The 24,683-nt window shown below is 36.4% G+C and overlaps 3 protein-coding genes and 1 pseudogene across 5 annotated transcripts in view; all 4 read left to right on the forward strand.

Moving 5' to 3' along the window:
• LOC126608708 (TMV resistance protein N-like) overlaps nt 1–7,496 on the forward strand; it is a 38,927-nt gene extending 31,431 nt beyond the window's left edge. Inside the window, exons 6-7 of one of the 2 annotated variants that reach the window (XM_050276694.1) lie at nt 4,424–4,869; nt 6,829–7,496. In XM_050276694.1, the coding sequence (XP_050132651.1) occupies nt 4,424–4,869; nt 6,829–6,960 (578 nt within the window). In that variant the 3' untranslated portion in view covers nt 6,961–7,496. Of the gene's footprint in view, nt 1–4,230; nt 4,870–6,828 lie in introns of both variants that reach the window. The other variant, XM_050276703.1, reaches the window with a different exon arrangement.
• Nucleotides 871–2,609, forward strand: LOC126608840 (toll/interleukin-1 receptor-like protein). Its single transcript, XM_050276850.1, has 2 exons — nt 871–1,490; nt 1,883–2,609. The coding sequence occupies exons 1-2, from the start codon at nt 997–999 to the stop codon at nt 2,160–2,162; spliced, it is 774 nt and encodes a 257-aa protein (XP_050132807.1). The 5' UTR covers nt 871–996; the 3' UTR covers nt 2,163–2,609.
• LOC126608802 (disease resistance protein RPP4-like) lies at nt 2,463–18,338 on the forward strand (annotated as a pseudogene).
• Nucleotides 17,068–24,683, forward strand: part of LOC126608685 (disease resistance protein RPV1-like) — an 84,562-nt gene continuing 76,946 nt past the window's right edge. Inside the window, exon 1 of one of the 2 annotated variants that reach the window (XM_050276676.1) lies at nt 17,068–17,186. In XM_050276676.1, the coding sequence (XP_050132633.1) occupies nt 17,164–17,186 (23 nt within the window). In that variant the 5' untranslated portion in view covers nt 17,068–17,163. Of the gene's footprint in view, nt 17,187–22,221; nt 22,833–24,683 lie in introns of those variants that run through there. The other variant, XM_050276684.1, reaches the window with a different exon arrangement.

Here is a 24,683-nt window from a genome sequence, read left to right on the forward strand (position 1 = left end):
GTCGGTGGAACCAAGTTTGAATGCACTGCTCCCTCTTTTTTATTTTTGAATTAAAAAAATAAAAAAGATGACTAACAGGTAGAAATAAAATTAAAAAAAGTACAAAAGAAGGAAACTAATCGTACAATATACAATAAAAAGCTGAAATGTAGAGATTCCTAGAATTCTTTACATAATAGATCCGGAGGGGATCCTTTTCAGTATCATTCTCTCTCTCAAACACTAATAATAATTTGCAGATCGTAGCTGAAATGGGTCCCCTTTTTGTTTATATGCAATTGTATTTCATTACTTTTCTTGTATTTTTTTCTCAGCACTGAAAAAAAAACGAAAATTGTTTTCATACATCATTTCTCATTTTATCACACTCTCTTATTTTGTTGTATTTAACAATTGAAAAAAAAATTTGTGTTGAAATCACTAACAACAAAAATTGTCCGAATCGTTTTAGCTGTTCCCGACTAATAAAAGTGTGAAGGGATGTGACGAGGAATTGGCTCCCTAACAAAGATTGACAATAGTAACGTGGGGCTGGTAAGGAAGAAGATGCTTTTATCAGAAAAATTGAACCCCATCGTTGTCGGTAATGAGAAGCAATTTTTCCACATCTGAAGAGGAAGTTTCCTCACATCCTTTTTTTTCTAATTCACTAGTCAGTCTTTTTCGGTAAACCAAAAGAAAATTAACGGGTAAAAATGTCTTTTAGTTAAAATGGTATTTCCATTTTGACAAAAAAAAAATTGAAATTTGTATATCTATTCACTTTAGTTTTTAAATTTAAAATCGATTAAAACGGTCTTCAGTTGAGAACATAATGCATTATTAATAATTAGGTAGTAGGTAGGAAACTGACTAATAATGCACCTTCTACTTGATTGCTTTCACGCTGGCTGATATAATAACAGAGTCCTCGAGGGGACTATACCAGTCCATTGTCCTTACCAATTACCATTCTATATTCCAATTCTTTGAGAGACTCTTTTCTTTAGTTCTCTTATGGCCATTCAACTTGCCTCTTCTTCTTCCTTGAGTACTCTTCCACGGAGACGCGATGTGTTTTTGAGTTTTAGAGGTGAGGATACACGCTTTACCATCACAAAGCTTTTATACCACGCTTTGTCCGGTAAGGGAATCAACAACTACATGGATCAGCAGCTTCAAAGAGGAGAAGAAATAGCTCCGGCTCTTTTCGAAGCAATTGAAGAGTCAAGAATTTCTGTTGTCATACTCTTTAAAAACTATGCATCCTCAAGGTGGTGCTTGGACGAGCTCGTCAAGATCCTTCAATGTAGAGAATCAAAGAAACAAATAGTTTTGCCAGTTTTTTACAAGGTGGATCCGTCTAATGTACGAAATCAAACGGGTAGTTTCGGTGGCGCGTTTACGGACCATGAGAGCAATTTCAAAGATAACATGGAGAAGGTGCTCATGTGGAGGAGAGCTCTAACAGAAGTAGCAGATTTGTCAGGACATCATTTCCGAAAGGGAGAGTACGTATATGTCTTCTTCTTACCCTGCATTTTATATAGCTAATTTCGTACAGTAAATCATCAATTTATTTTTAGACAACTTAATTTTAACTCTTAAAAAAAGATGAGTTTTATACTATAATCTTGTGTAAGATTAAAATCTAATTTTACTTAAATTTTATTTTATTTTCATTTCATTCATCATAATATATTTTGATGTCTACATTAGTTAAACTAATTTTTTCTTAATAATATATTCCGATACAATTTGTATAATCTTTCATTTAAGTATATTAATTTATTTGATATATTTCGGATATCCATCTATACAAATACATATACATATATTAATTCAATATAATACATTTCCATAAGTTGCTACATTAAATGTGTGATTTCTTTTAAACTGGCAGGTCCATGGTTACATTAATCAGCAGCATTGTTGAGAATATCTTAGTAAAAGTACTTGATGACACATATTTGAATGTGGCCAAATACCCAGTTGGAATAGATTCTTGCGTTCAAGAGGTGAAAGTGCTTTTAGGTGTCGGAGGAAATGATTGTTGTGTGGTTGGGATTTGGGGGACACCTGGAATAGGCAAGACAACGAAGCTCTTGAGCTTTTTAGTTGGAATGCCTTCGGAAAAGAAAAACCTCCAGATGATTATTTGGGACTCGTACGACGTGCAATAGCCTATGCTCAAGGCCTCCCGTTAGCTCTTAATCTTATAGGTTCTCATCTGCGTAGTAAAAATATAGATCGTTGGCAAGATATTTTGGATGGTTACGATGAAAAACCTTATAGAGGGATTCAAAGAGTACTTCGGAAAAGTTATGATACCTTGGATTATGTCCCTCAACAAGTTTTCCTAGACATTGCATGCTTCTTCAAGGGTGAAGATAAAGACAAAGTGTTGCAGATATTAAAAGGATCAAACCTCAAAGTACGTCAACATTGTATTGATGTTCTCGTTGAGAATGCCATTATAACTATTGAAGATAATAGGATTTTGATGCATGACTTGCTAGAACAGATGGGTAAGCATATAGTTTGGGAAGAATCGCCCAATGAACCAAGTGAGCGGAGCAAATTGTGGCATCATGAAGATGCGTATCGTGTTCTAACTAAAAACAAAGTAAGTAGAATATATGTTCTTGCATTTGATTTAATTGGCATGTTCTTGCATTTGATTTAATTTGCATGATTTCTTTATTATACGATTTGTTTGTTAACACTGTTTATTTTTCCATCTTAGGGAACAAAGAAAATTAAAGGCATTGTGGTGAAGTTGCCCAAGCCATATGTGATACCCTTGAATGCAAAAAGCTTTTTCAAGATGGTAAATCTTGAAATTGTTATAGTCCATAATGCACACTTTTCTGGATGCGTGGAGTATCTACCCGACGATTTGAGGTGGATTGAATTCGGTGGTGGGCTTAAAGACTGGGGATCCAATATTCTTCAAAAGCATATACTTACATTCAATTTGCAATCCAATTGTCATCTAAGGCATCTTGTCACATTTATTATGCCAAACAGTGACATCAGACAATTGAAGGTATTTCAGGTATGTATGCGTATTATAAATTAATTTGGACAATCACTAATTTTATTGTATATTTTATTTAAAAAAAATGAAATTTACCAAAGCTTTTCATCATTAATTATTCTATTTAAAGTTTGTGATTTTTTTTTTTTAATTTTGATTTCACAGAATTTGGCAATGCTTACATTTTTGAATTTAAGTGGTTCCGAATTCTTAGAAAAAATTCCCAACTTATCCGGAAGTCCAAACCTAAGGAAGTTGATTCTAAGTCAGTGTAAAAGTTTAGTTGAAGTTGATGATTCTGTTGGATTCCTTGATAAACTTGATACATTAAGTCTTTATGGGTGCTCCAGGCTTGAGAGATTTGCAATGAGACTTAGATTGAGATCCCTTTGAAGCCTTAATCTTGGTGGTTGCACAAGGCTCAAGAGTTTCCCAGAAATAGAGGCCGAGATGGAATCTCTAGGGGATTTGGTTATAGAAAAAAGTGGCATAAGAGAATTGCCTTCATCAATTGCATATCTTACTGGGCTTAAATATTTGTTAGCAAAGAATTGTGAGAACCTTACAGTTACATCATTTCATCACATTTATGGGTTGCAACATCTCAACTATATTGGAATGGATGAATGCCCAAAACTGGTGACATTTGGGAAGTTTTCAACTCGCTTAGATACTTCACATTACAACGGTATCCCATTAGCCCTTTTCAACGTACTCCATCTTTCTCTTAATGATGCAATTGATCAGAAAGTGATTTCCTTGTGCCTCTTCAATATAAACCATCCAGTCTTCATTGCTAGTCCACATTAGCAGATCTTGATCTGTCGAGAAACAATTTTGTTAGTCTTCCGGATTGCATTAGCAAATTTGTCAACTTGAAGGGGCTTAGATTGCAAGGCTGCAAGAGGCTTCGGGAAATTCCACATGCCCTTCCACCAAATCTAATTGGTTTATATCCGGATGATTGCACATCATTGGAGAAAATTCCAAAGTTGCCCTCAGGGCTTAGGCGTCTGCAGTTGACTAATTGCTTTAGACTAAGTGGTGATGAGGTGGCAAAGTTGGAAAATAATTTGTTGAACTTGAATTAGGTTTGTCTCTCCCCTCTTAATTTCTCTTAAAATTAAAATATATAATTTGTTGATACTCGAGAGGGAGAACAGATCACGATTGTTTGTAATTAGTTGTTTACGTATTATTCATTATTGCAGGAATCTCTTATGTGCTCTCAATTGCAAGTTACATATCTAGGCGATGAAATTCCAAAACGGTTCAGCTATACCTCTAAACATCTAACAGCCACTAGGATTGAAAGTGTACGAAACCATGAATATGTTGGAGGTAGTGAATTTAGTTTTGAAACTCGTCTAAATTTACAGGAGAGGGCGACATTATTAGGGCGACCTTTACGAAAATTGATTGGATCGGAGTATTATTACATTTTTCGTATTCACATCAACGAAGCAAGTGATTATAAAGAATTTGTGTGGGATGGGAAATGCATGGAGAAATCTCATGTGGGGCTCATGTTAGTGGATTTAGAGAAGCAGGGAGATATTTGTAAAGTTAAATTTCAACTCCCCGAATGGGCAGGCATTAAAATCTGCGGGGTGAACCCCCTATTGCGCAAAGAAGATGAACGGCTTCCCTTGTCTTTGGAACCAACGAGTAGTCTTGGATCCTCAGATATCGTCGATGATGAATATGATCGGCAACAACAATGGCCTTCCTTATCTTCGAACCCAGCGGATGATCATCCCAAACGCACGCAGATTGATCACAATGTTCCTTCTGATATTGAGGAGGAGCAAGAGCAACCGTCCACAATTTCTGATTTACCAGGAGTTTTGGTACGTACATTTCAGTTTTAGCGAATTTTTTTATTATTGTTTAGTGTGATATTTTTTTTAATTAATATAATAAAAATTAATTAATTTAAATTAAATACAGGAAAATTTTTGAACAGTTTTCAATCTGCATAATCAAAGATTTCATATCTTTAGAAACAAAGATTTCATATCTGCAGGTGGTTAGGCCATCTCCAATCGGGTCTAGAGAGTCAGAGGGTCGAAAATAACCCGAAAATCATCTCTAATCGAGGACTAGGCCAGAGGGTTCATGGACCCCACAAAATCTGAACAGGCCAGAGGACCAACCGGCTGGCCATCTTCAGCCAACCAACCCGCTCGCTAGCCCTTTTTTTTTTTTTTTTTTTTATGTTCTTTCAGCCCACTTTAGGTTTAGGGTTTATGAATTTTTTTGGTCCTAGTTCTTTTTTTTTTAACATCCCTTTTTTTTTGGATTTGGGAGCAGCCTCTCCATAAATGGAGGTAAGGCTAGTCGACATTCACCTCTCCCAGACCCTGCGTAAAGTGGGAGCCTTGTGCACTGGGTACGACCTTTTTTTTTTGGATGATTTTTTTTTTTAATTTCTAATTTTTTTCCTACGCCATTTCTCACATATTTTTCACCATTCCATACTATCTTATCTTATTTTATTTTAATTCTTCACATTCCATACTATAGCCCTTAGGCCCTTGGTTGGAGATGGTTTTTTGTGACAGGACTAAAACGAGCTCTCTGGTCCTTTGGCTCTCGGTTGGAGATGAAGACAAATATGATCATGTACTGTTTATTAAAATATTAATATCTTGGAGGGCCAGATGGCTAAAACGAGCTTTCTAGTCAACCTTCGGTTGGAGATGGCCTTAGTTATTAGAAAAACATAAACCACATTTGTATCTTGAAGTACCTTTCACTAATAAAATCAATTTCTAATTAATCAAAACAAACAATTATGGAAGGAAAATATACAAGGAGAAATGAGATTATAAGTACGAAATTCAAGATTAATTACCTAAAAACTTGGTTTTGTTCATATAAGTACAAAATTTCTACACGAAGATCAAAGAACTACATCGTTTGGATGAACATGTAAACCACATGCTTCTCTCTCTGTTAATCAAGTTTACACGCAGAGATGGAAGACTTGTAGGACTACTGTTTAATCAAGATTCAGGGTTTGCAACTATTTTTTATTAGCATTTACTTCTGCTTTTTCAATGAATGAATAGGTGGAAATTTTGATTTGGTGTTGATTAATAAGATTTAGTAGAATTTTAATATCAAGAGGAGATAACAATGTAAAAAACATAGCCGCTTGAATCAACTTGATTGATCTCGACCCTCATATTCTCACAGGTCTTGGTCTGCGTCGGTTGTTTAAATTTCTGGTGTAAGCTAAGAAAGTGAACTCATTATGCTGCTGCTCTAGTTACTAGTTAGTCAGCCTACTGTTTCTGCCAAGGAACCGACAAGCCTGCGCTCTCTTTGTGTTCCACCATCGAAAGCTAGGAGTGAAGCGTGCTGCGTGCATTAGTTGTTGGAATTGGACTTCAATTTTTCAATAGGTTTGGTAGAAAAAGTTAAAAAGGGAAATTTAATTTAAACCCATGTAACTTTTTTCTGCACTCCTCAGGTGTATGAGCAGGCCAGCGTTGCCGTTCTTCTAACATAGGGTTGAATCCGACATATGCTTCTCTCTTCGTAAGTGCCATTACAACTTTCTGAGTGGATATAGCTGGCAGAAGATAATTTCGAACACATTCGGTTTCCTAGAACCAATTACTAACTTTTAATCAAAATTATAATTAGGGTACACTATACAAACGATAAATTACAGTTTAGTGTCTCTTATGGTCTATTTAGTGTCCCTCCAGTTCCATTTTAGACTAAAAGTTTGTAAATGGTTCTATCTAATGCGTATTTGCGGAAAATAAGCTTTCCTTTTTGCCTTTCTTGGTATGCAGGTCGCTGCTGCTCTCCACATTATATTGCCCCTCACTCTTCTTGTAGTTGCCAACATTGTCAACTTGGGAACTATTCTGAATGCAACAATCTCCACCGCCGTGCCTGCAGCTTCGTCATGGCATTTGGAGTAACCCCGAACATTCTCTGTGCTGAGATCATCCCTACGAGCATCCACGGCCTCTGCATTGCCATCTGAGCCCTCACATTCTGGATTGGAGACATCATCATCACTTACGCATTTCCTGTCATGCTCTTCTCCGTTGGATTTGCTGGCATCTTGGGAATCTATGTTGTCGGGTGCATCGTTCCTGGATATTTGTTTACTTGAAGGTGCCTGAAACTAAAGACATGCCTCTTGAAGTTAGCTGCTACTGATGCATCTGTTGGATTCCAATGATAACTGATTTGATTATTCAGAGGATTTGAAAGTTTGGTTTGGCTTTAGACTGGGATTATGAGGACAAGATTTGAGTTGGAAAAAGTGCTGATGACTGGATTGCATTTTTAGAAAGAGATTTGTAATCATCACTATCCCTCACTTAATTCTGCACAAGTATCTTTGGTACCAAAAAATCAATTCTCTTGGGTTTAAACTCATAAGTGACATGTTTTGTTTGACTATTTGCCTCACTTAATATTAATTTGACCTGCCTACTTTAACTATTTATTTATACTATTATTTGTACTATTTTTCTAATAGATGTGAGATCCATATATATTTTCAAGCCGTACCTATATTAGAAAAATTATATGTAAATAGATGATAAATGTAGCATTACTATTTTTATAATATGTTTTAAAATTTTGAAAAATGAAAGAAAAAGAATAGAAAAGAAACTGTTTTTAACCGCAGAGAGTCAGTCATCATCTTCGGTCTTCACCAAATTGAGTTAGAAGAATTAGGGTTTTAGAGCTGCAAAGATCCAAACTTTATCAGTCTCTTAGAAAGTAATTAGAGAAATGGAAACCCAATCAAATGACGGAGACTCTCTGGAGAAGCGGCCCGGCATCTTCTATTCTCATGAAGTGTGAAAATAAATTAAAAGAGATGTTAGGCGGAATTGCGTCCACCCGTTGTCCGCGTGAAAATAAATTTTCCCACAATCTGAATAGGAAGCTTGATCACATCCTTCTATTCTCATGAATTTTTTTTTTATTATGACAGGAATCTAGTTGATATATTACGTATTTTTATATAAGTAATTATTTTTTTAAGTTATTATTATTTTAATAAACATATATTACTATTTGTATAATGATACGTGGTGTACTACTTTGTATGCCGGTTATATTAAAAAATCTCTTCTATTCCCATTCACTCTTCTATCTTTTTGGGTAAACTAAAAGAGAATTGACGGTAGAAATGAATGCAAATGACGCTTTATTTTTAACGGTAAACAATAATGTTATGCTGTTTGGTGCATGTTGGATGTCTATTGATCTCTTTTTTCTATCGTTTAACAATTTAACTCATATAGTACTACGTATTGATGATATTTATTTTTATCTGAACGTGAGAGATCTTTGATTTGAATATCGTTGATGGCAAATTCAATACAAAAGTAGATCAAGAAAGCTACTTTTGAGCAGTTTTCCGGCCAAACCACGGCGATTTAGCCATAAAAAAAGGTACCATTCTCTTCTCGTCAAGAAGTATGATTTTTCGTTTTTGAATCACTTGATTTCGTTGAGTATTGAAGAAGTTAAGAACGTTTAAAGTTTACCCAGTTTTCGACGAGTATTCAAGTTTTCACTCGGACCAGTTAACTTTGAGGTTATTTTCCGGCCATCTCCGACAATCATTGGGCTTTGAAATAGGTATAATCTTATTCTACACTTTTCGATCTTCATTTTGATATATTATGGGTCTAATTTGGTTAAGAAACGATTGAGTTACGAAGCTTTGAAAATTGCTCAAACTTCCTCCGAGACACTTAACAGAGTTTTTAACGGAATGACCAAAATGATGGATGATGGAAAATCTCAGGGACCACTTTTATCGTTTTGGAATCTCAGGGGCCATTTTGGCGATTTACCATTTGTATAATGATACATGGTGTATTACTTTGTTTACCGGTCATACTAAAAAATCTCTTCTATTTCCATTCACTCTTCCGTCTTTTTGGGTAAAATAAAAGAGAATTGACGGTAGAAATGAATGCAGATGACGTTTTATTTTTTACGATAAACAATAATGTTATGCCTTTTGGTGCATGTTGGATGTCTATTGATCTCTTTTTTCTATCGTTTAACAATTTAACTCACTTAGTACTACATATTGATGATATTTATTTTTATCCGAAAATGAGAGATCTTAGATTCGAATCTCATTGATGGCAAATTCGATACAAAATTAGGTTACTTATTGTGTGGCTTAGCCTAACTCCCTCTTCCCTTAGTGTAAAAAAAATTAATGTACTAAAAAAAACAATTTAACTTACTAACATTAAAAATAGATAAAAAAAGGTAAAAGGAGTACAAGCGAAGAAAATTTTAAATGATTTTATGACAGTATTTCAAATCAATTGCATATTTTCATACATTTTAACTTTCATATGCACATAATTAATTGATATACAGTCATAATAGCTTCATATGACATCGTTTCTGTGCCATGAGCATGAGGTGAAAAAAGGAGTGCGTGCTTCAAAAACAAAAAAATAAAAAATAAAAAAAATCACTGTTTGATGAATGGAAGTTGCAACCAAAGTTCCTTTCCTTCAACTCAAAAGGTGGTCAGTAGGAATCTGCTTTGTGGTTGTGGGTAGGAAGAAAAGCACGAGGCCTATCGAAAGAAATTTATATAAAAACACGTGATGTATAATTTGTGTTTCGGATCTCAATAAAAAGTTTCTTCAATACTTGGGGTCCTCAGTTTATTTGGCTTTAGTATAAATTATTTTATCATTTGTCAAAGAAAAAATCACCTTAATTGACTCACCTTAATTTGATCTCCTTCCATTGCTTTTCTCTTGTATTTTTTCTCTCATCACGGAAAAGAAAATTATCCACAAGGAATCGTTTTATCTAATTCCCATCCAATCGAAGTGTGAAGGGTTGAGATAGGGAATTGGGACCCAAACAGAGACTCGGAGCAGTAATGTGGGGCTGGTTAAGAATAATTATTTGGGTTTTGAAATTTTTTTTCCTTAAATTAAAGGAGAATTAATAGGTGGGAAAAGGGTTGTGAAGAAAATTACTCCACAATGAAATACTTTTGTGTTATTTCAAGTCAATTGTGTGTTTTTATGCATTTTGTTGTGGCCTATATTTAATAGATAGGTGCGGCAAAGAGAAGAAGAGAGAATGGAGAATATGTTTGAGGAATTGTGTGTTAATTCCCCAGTCCTTGTGCCTTTATTTATAGTAATTAGGAGGAGAGAAACTTGCTCTCCAAGTAATACAAAGTATATTAGGAAAGATCTTCTAGATCCCAAAGGATTCCTATTTTATCTCTACTTAGGATTTACACAATCACATATTGATAAGAACATATGTCACAACACTCCCCCTTGAGTGTGCAAATACTCAAGTAGATGGCGCATCAGATCTTCAGGCAAATGTAGAAGTAGTGGATGAAATCGTCTCGTTTAGTCGGCACAAGTAGCGAATGCGAGTATCAAAAGATGGAAGAATGCAGGAGTGGTAAAACTCACAAAACCTTACTATGGCAAAACCCAAGGTGGGAGAAAAGCCCATAGGCTAAGGAGAAAAGTGAGAAGCTGCATTAAGTCAAAACTATACGTCTTCTGGACGCAAGTAGAAGAGCTCACAAGGGTATGATCAGCCAAGGATGGGTGCCTCGTTAAAACCTAGTTAGGTAGCAAAAACCCAGTGGGAAAAATGCTCCTAATCGTAGGGAAAAAGAGTACATTAAGATCAAGTGAGTATACTTCTAGATACTCCCCCTGAGTTTGACAAAACTTCCAAATGAAACTACAAGCATTGCAAATGAGAAAGTTACGCATACCAATTCATTGGACAAGCTTCTGGAAGGTAGACTTTGGTAGTGACTTTGTGTAGATGTTGGTAAGGTTGTCTGGGATTGGACTGCTTGACTTCAATCTTCTGATGCTCATGCTGATGTAGACACAATATGCTTGGTGTTGACTTTGTTGGATGTATCATGATCTGGTCGATACATACAGCGTTGTATTCATGGATCGTTGTTGGGACTCAACGATGGATGAAAATCGCAAGGATTTTGAATATGCTCAACAAGAATTCTCGACTACATCTTTCACGTGATGAGATATAGTGAGTCTTGGAACGATTCAAAGTTTCGCAACAAAAAGGTCTATCTAGTTAACCTCCAAGATATTGCGGTGTTCCTTAATGGTAAAGACATAACCATGCGGGAACGTACCTTGTGCGGTCAGACAAATGGTCTGATTCAGCGAATCCCACAAGGTAGGCATCATTCCGAAGATCAAGGGGGTGTGATCTATTCTGAGATGAAAAGGGAATAAGCCCAAATCCGTAGTAACAGAAAAACGTCTTTAACACCAAATTTGGTGGTGGCGTGTTAGGCGCAATGCTGCTTTATGCCAAAAGATTATCAGCACATAAGATGTCTGATCTAGTGCATTTGAGCTAAGTACAACAAACGCCAATGGTACTTAGATATGGCTGCCTCACGTTCCAATATGGAACCTTATGCTCCATACCCTCCGTAAAGGTCTCATTTGCATCTAGCATACAGATGATCAGGATATACTCAGACGTAACACCTTCTGGGTCTAGTTTGAGTGGTGGACCAGAATACCATCAAAACTAGCTCGAAACTTCAGGTCGAGGTAATGTCAAGTTCTCCCAAGATCATTCATCTTATAGTCCGATATGCGAGTTAATTTTCTCAACTTTAGCAATTTCGGATTTTATACACGCAGGGGCATATATCCCTAACTGATCAAATATTCACTTAGACGGGTATACCACATCTGCCCGGATAGTTCTGCATCCGTAAAGTGAAGGCCGCTTGAGAATCAAGAGGATGTTCTTGTGGTCTAGAACTATTTGAATCAGTACATGTAAGTCCTTTGGAAACTCCATGTAGTTTCATATCACGGTCCCAGAGATACTACAACCACGTTTGTAATGCTGCGATCAATCACATGACGTATGAGAGAAACCTTGCGCCACAAGGCGTCATATTGCACTATTTCATTCATCTCATTCGTCATAGATTGATTCTTTTAGTTGACCAATCAGTTCTACGTTGATATTAATCAACGGAACGCGGTTCGTTATCGTCGCTTTTCATTTATGTCGGTACCATATAAATGAAACATCATTTATGATAATCTCATTCCAATTCCATATCTCATCCAAACTAGTATACTGGACCAAGAACTTCAGGTCTCGGGAGTAATCCGGATTTAATCTCATGAGATGAAAAGGTCTGAGACAGCGATCGAGGGGCGGATTCATTCGTGCCACGTTCCTCCTCTTTTGGGGAGGTGAATCCTCGAACCGAGTGATCTACCATGCTTCTGGCATAAGATAGATTGATTGGCTAGCCGCCAATGTACGAGGGTCGGCCATAATTGTGGCTTTCCTACTTTCAGGACAAAGGTCCGAAGTACATTTGGTACACATCTTTGCAGGCACATTTGCAGCTGGTATATGTGATCTCGTCACTTTTTCTAGATCAAAGGAAATGTCTGGTTAAACTCTGACGATCTAGATTGGGATCGATATGAGACATAGTGGGGACGTCCACGATAATTCGCGTCGTTCTTTAGGAACGGTGACGTTCTTATCTCCCCCTAACGACGGGAAGACTGTCTCATAAAAGTGACAATCCGCAAAACGAGCGGTAAAGAGATCGCCTGTCAAAGGTTATTTAGTAACGAATATTAGAAGGAGAATCATAACCGACATAGATTTCCATCCTTCCCTGAGGACCCCTTTGTTTTTGTGTACGTAAGGGCGGCGCAAAATGGCACATAGACCGCACAACCAAAGACGCGCAGATGCGATATGTCGGGTTCGTATCTGGTAACCAACTGACACGCGCTTTATAAGGTTGGGTCGTGACGGGCCTCAGGCAGACCAACATGGTTGCTTGCAATATTGCATGGCCCCAAGCAGAGGTCGGGAACTGTGGTACGTATGACCAGTCGACCACGCAATCATTTGAAGGCGTTTAATGAATACTTCTGCTGGGTCGTTCTGGGTATGAACATGGGACTGGATGTTCAACTTTCAAAAAACCCAACCGACATGCAATATCCATCGAGATTTAAATTGTTCGATGTAAATGTCGATGTAAATTCTCCAACTTATCCAATCAAATAAATTTGATCAGATAATCAGGGTGGTGAGCCCTGAGCTTGTTAATCTGAGCTACCAGTGTGGAGAATGCAACTTGTGGACAACAACCACACGTGTGACAAACGTGTAGAAGCATCAACCAATACTATAGAATATTTAAATGGTCCATAGGGTGGTTGAATCTATCCACAAATGTCCCATTTGAATCCTTTGTAAAAAGATGGAGGGTGCTAAGGTATAATACGTGTCCAGGTATGATTTCTTTACTTCTGGTAAAAGGATGCCCAAAACGGCGCATCACGAATCATCCTAGATATCCCAAACGTACATCCATAGCGAAAATTCCTTAGGAATCGCGGGCTTCTGGCCGGCCACATAGTGGACTTGAATGGATGTAATCCATTCGTTAAGCATTCCATCTTCTCTAGAATATGCATTTAACTATATTCGTAAGAAGTGCAAAATGGTAATATGCCAAGGAATTTTACTCCATTTTTCTACATTGGTTTCAATATGGTAATAATACTCTCGAATATCCTTAAAGCTCAAAAATGCGTTCTTCCGGAACGAAGTGAGTATAAGGCTTCCCTTTATGGTAAAGTTAATACCATTGGACAATATAGGGCAGTGCCATGCCCCACAATCAGGTTGGATAAGCCTGAAAGGTTGTCGGGGGATGATTAGGTATGAAGTTAGCATAGAACCAGACAGCTAACTTCCCCACAAAACATACCTAAGCATGAGTTAATTGTAGTCACATGTGGTAATCTTCGTTAATTAACTCTTTTATTCGAGAATAATGGTGACATCCAAACACTAATCTTAAATCCGAGAACAAAATAAATTATTCACAAAATAAACCAAAAAAAAACAATGGGGTTCGGCCAATAAGTCGTCCATGTCAAATTTCACTCTTCCAAATGTATTAGGTGGAGCAAAATGAGTCTCACAAATGGACTACGAGAATTGTACCTATTCATGGACGTAACAGTTTCAATCATGTTTTGCTTCAGGCAAAAATTCATCTTTGCAAGATTTGAAACAGTCCATAACGGATTTGAAGAGTCATGGAGTCCTCAGCAGGGAGGTACTTCCATTGGATATGCTTCAGGCATAATTCTTCGAATAAGGATCATGGCGGATGCTTATTCACGTCTTGTATCCACATAAAGTAGTTTACTATTCGAAACTTCCAAATCAGTGAAATCGAACTTGTTACGGTTCGACAATACGCTGAATGGAGGAAACAAGAATGTGATTGGTGTTTTAGGAAATAAAATTTCCATAAACAACAAATTTAGAACATTCAGGTTCTAAGACATGGTTTGGTTTAAACGGATTTAAGCATGGAGAACTTCGGGTCTCAACATGAGTGTTGCGCATTAAGAAACTTCAGGTTCATATGGCACTTTTCCGAAACTTCGGGTTCGGAAGTATGAATTTTAAGTTCATAATATCTGCAGGCAAACACAAATATATATGCAAGCAAATATGCAACAAGTATGTGCAAAAATATAACTTTTAGGTGGATAATTATAATTGAATTAATTTATTTGGACTTTGGGCCAAATTAAAATGTGGGTGAAAAAATATAAAACCCATTGGGCCTAAAATAATTAGGCGAATAAAATTCGGGGTCCAAACAAAAAAAAACTAAGTCACGAGTGACTTGAAAAAAAATTGATCCATACTACCTAGGCCCAAAAATTGGGCTAGGGGTCTCGGGTGTAGGCTGCAGGCCTACGGGGAGGGGGCTGGGCTGCTGCAGGCAGTCCAAGAAAATGTTTTTTTTTCGCGGGCCGCTTCAGGCGAGCCCAAATAAATTTGTTTTTTTTTTCCTTTTTTTTTCGTTTTTTTTCTTTTCTGTTGGCCGAGAAGAAAATGGGCCAAAACAGGGGTATGTATGGGTCACTGCAGGTGAGCCCAAGACACCAAACGAAATGGGCCGAGAGACAGAGCCCAAATGGGGCTCGAGGAAGGTCCAAAACATCCCAGCCGTAGCTGGGTGTGCTCATCGGGGAAGGACACCGGAATTAGTGGACGGCGCCGTGTCAACCGGCGTTTCCAAGGTCGGGACAAGTTCGTAAGTCTACGAAAACCACAAATATGAACGGAGATTTGAAAAAAAATCTCGATATTTGTTGTGAAAAACCCTATAATTTCGAATCGAAATCTTGGAAAACCTAATGAAATTTAAATTGAAATTTCATACAAATTAGATGAAATTCTGCAGGAATTTCAGTGAGATTGGATCAAAGATCATGATTCCATGTCGGATTGATGCGGAAAATCACACGGCAAAGCCGTGGTGTCGCTTCAGGCGATGTGTATTTTTTGGGTTTGGGACGCCATGGGCGTCAGGTTTCCAACGGGGTCACGGGTTCAGGAGCACTCATGGGGACTCGGTGTGTGACTCACAGTGTGAGGGTGGTCTGCAGGCCATCTTATGATGGTGGTGGACGCCGTGGTTGGCGTCGGGTTGTCCTGGGTTTCAACCTGGGTCTCGGCTCGAGGACTCGATGCAGGCTCCAGGCCTGGCGAGGGAGTGGCTGGGCCATCGCAGGTTGCGGGCCTGGTGGCTTGTGAAAGCATGGGTTCGAAGAACCCTAATTCCCCGATTCCAAATTTTTCAAATTCAATTATAGGCATATATAATTCCATGAATCACATATTTACTTTGATGCATATGCAAATAATAGTTTCAATGCATGTACATATGTAAGATTCAATTCATGAAAAATATCAAATTCACATAATTGCAGCAATTTTGGTTATGAGGCATACACTATTTATGTAGAATCTAAAATACGTTAAACGTAAAGTTGAGTCATGCATCATGGTGAATGTTCATGCTATCAGGGCTTCAAAAATATCGAGTTAAAAGCCGTTGTTTTGGAAGAACCTGATTGCGTGATGATATGAATGAACTGGTTTGATGCAGAAAAATTATTTCTTCAATTTCGGCTTTCATCTTCAAGCTTGTATCACGTTCAACATAAGAAGAAAAATAAATTGAATCAATAACAATATATGAATTCAATAAAATCAAGATTTAATCAATTAAAATAATTGAAACGTAATACTCCCTTAATTGTAGACGAATAAATTCTCTTTAAATTCTTCTAAGCACAGCGTGAAGAGCGTGCTGATAACGTGTTGTGGCCTATATTTAATAGATAGGTGCGGCAAAGAGAAGAAGAGAGAATGGAGAATAGGTTTGAGGAATTGTGTGTTAATTCCCCAGTCCTTGTGCCTTTATTTATAGTAATTAGGAGGAGAGAAACTTGCTCTCCAAGTAATACAAAGTATATTAGGAAAGATCTTCTAGATCCCAAAGGATTCCTATTTTATCTCTACTTAGGATTTACACAATCACATATTGATAAGAACATATGTCACAACACATTTAACTTTTATTCATTTTCTCAGGCTAACCAACTCTTTCTACTATTTGAAAAGAAATTTCTACGTGGGATATGGAATAGTGGCAAATTGTAACTCAATCACCGGAAGTCAATCATTTTAACTTTCTGATGTGTTATTATATGATACAACAATGGATTTTTTGGGAAGAGGATACCCTCCGCATCATTTTTATGGAAATTTCAAAAATCCACGAATCCTGAGCGTTCATCATTTATCGCGTGATAAGAAATTATTTAAATATTTGAATTTAAAATTAAACATAACCATTACTTAATGAAAACTGATCCCACAATGATCGATAAACGCACTGAATTTGAGAATCTCTGGCATTTCCACAAATCCGCGACTTATTGTATAGAAGTTTTTTTTGTGGTCTGCTGTGAGGTGAAAGAAAGCGTGTCGGTAACAAGGGAAAATCTCGGTTTGATGAATGGAAGTTCCAAGGAAGGTTGCTTTCCTTTAACCTTATCACGTTCACATTGAAGGTGGTAGGAAACTGCGGCTTCCCACATAGGCAGAAAATCATGCGAAAAAGCCTGATATACAACAAGAGCCTATTCTTGGTGCGAGTACCAGTCCAGAATCCATACTCAATTCTTTGAAGGGCTCTTCAATTTACCTGGATTTCTCCAATGAACAATCAACTTGTCTCTTCTTCTTCCTTCAGCAGTCCTCCTTCGTGGGAGTATGATGTCTTTTTGAGCTTTAGAGGAGAGGATACACGAACTAATTTTACAGATCACTTTTATTGTTCTTTATTGTGATATATTTTTTTTTAAATTAATATAATAAAAATTAATTAATTTAAATTAAATAAAGGAAAAATTTTGAACAGTTTTCAATCTGCATAATCAAAGCTTTCATATCTTTAGAAACAAAGATTTCATATCTGCAGGTGGTTAGTTATTAGAAAAACAGAAACCACATTTGTATCTTGAAGTACCTTTCACTAATCAAATCAAATTCTAATTAATCAAAACAAACAATTATGGAAGGACAATATACAACGCAAATGAGATTATAAGTACAAAATTCAAGATTAATTACCTAAAAACTTGGTTTTGTTCATATAAGTACAAAATTTTTACACGAAGATCAAAGAACTACATCGTTTGGATGAACATGTAAACCACATGCTTTTCTCTCTGTTAATCAAGAGTCGGGGTTTGCAACTATTTTTTTATTAACATTTACTTCTACTTTTTCCAATTAATGAATAGGTGGAAAACTTGATTTGGAGTTGATTAATAAGATTTAGTTGAATTTTAATATCAAGAGGAGATTTTTTTTATTTTTTTTTATTTTTTTGAAACAAGGAATCGTTACCAAGGCACAAAGGCCAGCCAAGAACAAAGAAAGCCAGACAAGGCTAACAGACAAGAAGAGACTCGGGATTACAATAAGACGCTGCCACAAATGGCGAACACGTCGTCCCCAAAAAACACCAGCCTAAGCGATTAAGTCGGAGGTCAAGGCAGGTCATCTTTGTTAAAAATTCTAACAAACGAGTATGGGGGCCTCTTGACCCACACAGAGTTGCACATCTCCGGAGTAAAATTGTAGATAACAAGACCCTCATAATCTCACAGGTCTAGGCCTGTGTCGGTTGTTTCAATTTCTGGTGTAAGGCAAGAAAGTGAACTCATTAATGCTGTTGCTCTAGTTAGTCAGCCTGCTGTTTCTGCCAAGGAACCGACAAGCCTGTGCTATCTTTGTGTTCCACCATTGGAAGCTGGGAGTGAAGCGTGCATTAGTTGTTGGAATTGGACTTCAAATTCTTCAACATGTTTGATAGAAAAAGCTAAAAGGGAAATTTTATTTGAACCCATGTTACTTTTTTTCTACACTCCTCAGGTGTATAAGCAGGTCAGCGTCACCGTTCTTATCTAACATAGGGTTGAATCCGACATTTGCATCTCTCTTCGTAAGTGCCATTACAACTTTCTTAATGGATATAGCTGGCAGAAGATAATTTCGAACACCTTCGGTTTCCTAGAACCGATTACTAACTTTTAATCAAAATTATAACTAGGGTAATCTATCCAAACGATAAAATACAGTTTAGTGTCCTTCCATTTCCATTTTAGACTAAAAGTTTGTAACCGGTTCTATCTATATGCATATTTGCAGAAAATAAGCTTTCCTTTTTGCCTTTCTTGGTATGCAGGTCGCTGCTGCTCTCCACATTACATTGTCCCTCACTCTTCTTGTAGTTGCCAACATTGTCAACTTGGGAACTGTTCTGAATGCAACAATCTCCACCGCCGTGCCAGCTGCTTCATCATGGCATTTGGAGTAACCCCGACATTCTCTGCGCAGATATCTTCTCTACGAGCATCCACGCCTCTGCATTGCCATCTGTGCCCTCACATTCTGGATTGGAGACATCATCATCACTTACGCATTTCCTGTCATGCTCTCCTCCGTTGGATTTGCTGGCATCTTCCGAATTTATGTTGTCGGGTGCATCGTTCCTGGATATTTGTTTACTTGAAGGTACCTGAAACTAAAGGCATGCCTCTTGAAGTTAGCTGCTACTGATGCATCTGTTGGATTCCAACGATAACTGATTTGATTGTTTAGAGGGTTTGAAAGTTTGGTTTGGCTTTAGACTGGGATTATGAGGACAGGTTTGAAAGTTTTGTTCCGGTGCCTTCTTATGTCCTCCTGTTTGTGCGGTCACGGTTAAGCCACGTCAACATTTTATATTACTATTCATTTTTATCTTATTATCTTTATAAAAAATAATATAAAATGTTGACGTGGCTTAACTGTGACCACACAAAACAGGAGGGCACCGGAACAAGGAGGGCAGACAATCCTTGTCCCTTCAATTTACCTGGATTTCTCCAATGAAAAATCAACTTGTCTCTTCTTCTTCCTTCTGCAATCCTCCTTCTTAGAAGTACGATGTCTTTTTGAGCTTCAAAGGAGAGGATACATGAACCAATTTTTCAAATCACTTTTACAAGGTGTTGGACAACAAGGGAATCAACACGTTCATTGATCACCATCTTAGAAGAGGAGAAGAAATATCTCTGGCTCTTCTCAAAGCAATTGAAGAGTTAGAGAATTTCGATCATTATATATTTATATTCTCTAAAAACTATGCATCCTCGATAATATTGTACCGAAATTATGAGCAGTGAAACTCTGGAACAAATTAATTAGAAAACGCTTCGAGGACCCGCTCAAAAAGCGACGAGTGCGAATTAACATAAGAAAGTAATTATTGGTCCGACAAAGAAAAACAGTGAAAAAAAATAGAATAAGAGGATGTTGAAAAATAAAAAATTATAACTCTAACAAGTAATCATTTACCACAGTAGTAAAAAAGAGTTGAATCTTTATATAACGGTATACGTTTGAATTTTATCAGTAACTAATCTAAATTTAATCTAACAAATTAATTGTTTGATAAAAAAAGGGCTTTTAGATCCAAGTCCAAAAAATAGAGAGTTTTTAGGAGTGAGTCTAATTAATAAATTATATATTTTTATTTCTTTTATACTCATTTTATATTTTATAAAAATATTAAAAATTAATTAAAATATTTTAATATTATGAATTTTTCGACTCAAAAATATCTAATTAATATCTTATAACAAAAAAATTAATATACTAACATAAATCTATCTGCAAAACATTATACCCTAACTCAAGTAGCAAATATATGAATGTATATTATACCTATAAGTGAGATATGAAACCTAACTAAAAGGTAGAAAAAACATAATATACCTACAAGCAAGATACATTAATTTGTGACAGGTTGACTATGAAAAAGAATTTGTCATATAGGTAGATAAATACAATTAACCTGTGATATAGGTTGATTATAAAAATTAAATTAAAATCTATAAATGGGTTAAAGCACGAGGAAGAACAAGAAATAACAAAAAAAGAAATAAAAAGAAATAATCAAAGAGATAATTAGGAAGAAATTTGATTTTTACAATAATTTTTTTCATTTAAGAGATAATTATTGATAATTAAATAATTAAATTTAAAGAATTAGACCTATTCTAATAAATTGGACTATTCCTACTACTGGCTCAAAAAATTGGAGTTATATCAAGTTTATAAACTAAACTCTCTCTCTCTCCTTCACCCTTTCCTCTTCCGTTTTCGTTTACTACAGTGCATCTTTCTTTTTTCTGTTGGTTTTCCTCCTCCACCACCACCAAATCCACCACGAACAACTTCAATCATCTACATGAAGATGTGCGTGAATAATTAAATATTGAAATTTGCGTGCGTGGATTAATCTCTTCACATGTGTGCAATATGATTTGGGCGATGATAATAAGTCCACCAAATGTTCCAAAAAATACCGTAGTGAATAAACTAAATTTTCTTATTGAGCGGTTCCCGTTCAATTTCTATATAGGAAACTTGGACCTTCAACGCTAGGACCTCCATGTTTATTCTACAAAGTATTGCTTGTTAGTGCTTTGGATTGCAAATTATAACTCCAGGCAATAAAGTTTCAAGGCGGTTCGGCTGTACCCGGAAAGATCGAACGACATTTGAAATTCCTCTAGATAACGAAGGATGAAAGAGAGGTAAAACATGTGTTGCTTATTTATTCAGCTTAGCTGGCAATTAATTAATTAAATCCATCGAAAAAAAATCCAAAACATGTAAATTCAATCAATTAGATAATACCTAAATGCATCAAACACATATATCAATAAATAAAGCAGTAAAAAGGAAAATGTAAAGAATGATCTGGCCTGTGATATCAAGAGAGGCGTGTTGTCATTGTCATAAAGTCGTAGACGCCTCCCTACATGTTGGTTATAACGGCTATCTACAACTCCAACATACAACCGTTGAATCTCACAGAGTGTTTAATCCGTAAGCACGATTACAGTAAATCGGGTGCCAAGTAGTGATCAAATGCAAATTGATGATCAAAATGAGTAGAAAGATAATAAGAATTATATATGAGTACTACTAAGGAGGGAAGGAAAACAATCTGAACATATTATTGACCACTTTGTTCTGTTTGAGGAGTTCGCTATTTATAAAACTCTACATATTCCTTAATAAAAGATATAACTTCTCTAATGAATATGACTCTTCATATTTTTTATTTAAATTAATAATAAATAAAGTTTTAAATCTTTAATAAAATAAAGTAAATAACCAACATTTCATTCCTAAAGGCCACAGGTAATTACAACATCAACAAATAATTGAATACAGACAAACTATAGTGATCAATCGATCAAGGGAAAAAGAAACTCGATGATGGAAAAAGACACGTTCTTCCTTAAATTAAAGACCCCCACTTGTTAGTGGAGAGAAATTTACCTACATCATCAGAGATACTTTTCTTGGTATGGCCACTTTATTTGTAATATTTTTAGATTTTTCAGCTGTCTGTGATTATTTTAAAATATTATAATGGTGAATTGTTACATTAAAGGTAATCGGTAGTAGTTTGCAACAAAACTTCCTCTCCTTCAAATTAAAGACCGCTAAGTAACAATTTTATATTTTTCATTCTTCAATTAATTGCCACAAAAGTTCATCTCCTTCAACTCGACCACATTCACATTGAAAGGTAGTAGGTGGGAAATGCTTGGTCGGTAGGAAGAAAAGCATGATGACTAATATAACAAGAGAGAGTCCACATTCACATTGAAGGTGGTAGGAAACTGCTGCTTCCTTCACAGGAAGAAAAGCATGCATAAGGCCTGATATATATAACAAGAGAGAGTCCATTGTCCACACTCCATACCATACTTCATATTCCAATTCTTTGAGAGGCTCTTTTCTTTAGTTCATTTGTCTTTAATTCTCTTATGGCCATTCAACTTGCCTCTTCTTCTTCCTTGCCTCCTTCATGGACATATGATGTATTTTTGAGTTTTAGAGGTGAAGATACACGCTTTACTTTTACAGATCACTTATACGCGGCCTTGTACCGTAACGGAATTGACACATTCATTGATCGCCATCTTAAAAGAGGAGAAGAGATATCACCGGCTTTTCTAAAAGCAATTGAAGAGTCGAGAATTTCAATCATTGTAATCTCCGAAAAGTATGCATCGTCAAGATGGTGCTTGGATGAACTCGTATATATCCTTGAATGTAGAAGGTCAAGGCAGCAAATAGTTTGGCCAGTTTTCTACAAGGTGGATCCATCCCATGTACGAAATCAAACGAGTAGTTTCGGTGATGCATTTACAGGACTTGAGTGCAAATACAAGGACGAGGAGAAGATCCTCTTATGGAGGAGAGCTCTCAGAGAAGCAGCAAATTTGTCAGGTTATACTGTCAAAGAGGAAGAGTACGTACCTTTCTTCTCTTTTAATTATATGATTCTGTATTTTAGGTTTCACTTTCTACTACAATAATACCAAATATTAGGAGCGAGTTCGGTTTCAATCGTTTTTTTTTCTCTTCTCAAAACTGGAAATCAAACCGAAATTACTGTTCAGTTCGGTTAGGTTCTCTCGATTCGAATTGAATTCGGATTTGGTTTTTTCCGGTTAGACTTGGGTTCAGTTCGATTTTTTTTTTTAAATTTAAAAAATCTGAAAACTGAAGGAAAAACACAATCCAAATTCTGAAAATTGACGGAAAAACACAAATCCAAATACCCATACATACAGATTCGCCAAACCCAATTCACTGTAAAACACAAACCAAATTGGAAGGATTTGACGGTCTAAAGCAAAAACCTTTGTGGAAGAGCCGATCGGTGAGGGTCTGGAACAAGGTCTCGTCAATGGTGAAGCCAGGTATTGACGGGAGGAGGGGCGAAATCAGATAGTGTCTACGAAACGGCGTCGTTTCAATTATTTATTAAATTTTTTTTTTCAGGACCAAAATGATGTCTTTTTGGCCTGAATGATTTAAAAAAAAAAGAAAAAAGCACAGTCACCCACACATCATCGGACCATAGGAAGCTCTGAACCACTGAACCAGTGGGTTTTCCGGCGAGGGGAGGGGCGGACACAGAAATCCAGTCCTGTTTTCCGGCGAGGGCCGCATCCTCGCTCTCACGTGGCTTCGCCATTGGGTCTAGTAGACATTCTTCTCACGGATGTGGCGGTGGAGTTGGACGAAGTTGGGGTCGCATCCGAGGTCTGTAGATGGCGGGGCTCCGGACGACTATTGGCGCTGCCTCGCCGATGTCTGATGGGTGCGGTTGGCGGCGAGGAAGGAAGATGCACCCTAAACCGTCGATGTTTTGAGGAAATTTCTTCGTTTGCATATTCCAATCCATAGGCTTTGTTTGCACTGTACTGAATTACATTAATTCAAAGGAAAACTAATGAAAAGGGCTTGAAAACTTTGAGTTTTAATGATAAGGACAAAATAAAGGGTAAAGTGAATAGTACCATGATTGACTTTTTAGTGTAAAAATATGGTTTTTCGTTAAAGTGAACAGTACCGGGTGCTTTTCGTTAAAGTTCCCTTAATTCAACCTTTTGGGTTTATTTATTTATTTTTATTTAACAAAATAAAAGAGGGTTGGTAGGGAAATTGGGCTTAAGTTTGGCTTTGGATCTAAGATTGTTATGGTTGACTTGAAATTGGGGGTTCAAATAATATTATATAAATAAAATTAATAAGTATTTAATTCGGTTCAGTTTTGTTTTGTTTTTAATTTGGTTAGATTATTTTTTTTTTCGGTATGGTTTAGTGCTTGGTTCCGTTTTTATTTTTTTATCTTTTTTTTTCCGGCTTTTTGAACTCACTCCTAATACCTGTTTAGTTGCAAGCGGAGGGAGTGAATACCCATTTTTATCTTTTGATGAACAGAAATATGAAAAATTGTTGAATAATTATACACGAAGAAGTTGACTCTTCTGTATGTTAAACATACATGATCATCATCTTCATATATAACTAGCAATTGGCACATACGCAAAGCATGTGCAACGACGTTCATATGTCACTTACACTATAGAACCAAATTTGAATCTCTTAAATTTTTTTTTTCTTGAGAAAAGCCACGAAGATGAATCTACACATGACTAAAATATGAGAGTTTCCCAACTCTCATCCACAAATTGTCTTCTACTGATTTTAAGAACAGTGAATGAGTAACAATTAATTAAATAAAAATGTCATAAAATAACTAATTGCAATAGAAATTATTTTATAAATAGAGAAAGAGTAAAGTTTTGGG

The sequence above is a fragment of the Malus sylvestris genome, chromosome 2 (genome assembly GCF_916048215.2).
Source record: "Malus sylvestris chromosome 2, drMalSylv7.2, whole genome shotgun sequence".
In the NCBI taxonomy this organism is placed as follows: domain Eukaryota; kingdom Viridiplantae; phylum Streptophyta; class Magnoliopsida; order Rosales; family Rosaceae; genus Malus; species Malus sylvestris.

What these genes read in the sequence shown, in the direction of transcription:
- LOC126608840 (XM_050276850.1), top strand. Translation starts at nt 997, where the DNA reads ATGGCCATTCAACTTGCCTCTTCTTCTTCCTTGAGTACTCTTCCACGG. An exon ending in CATCATTTCCGAAAGGGAGA is followed by an intron (nt 1,491 to 1,882) that starts GTACGTATATGT and finishes TTAAACTGGCAG; the next exon opens with GTCCATGGTTACATTAATCA.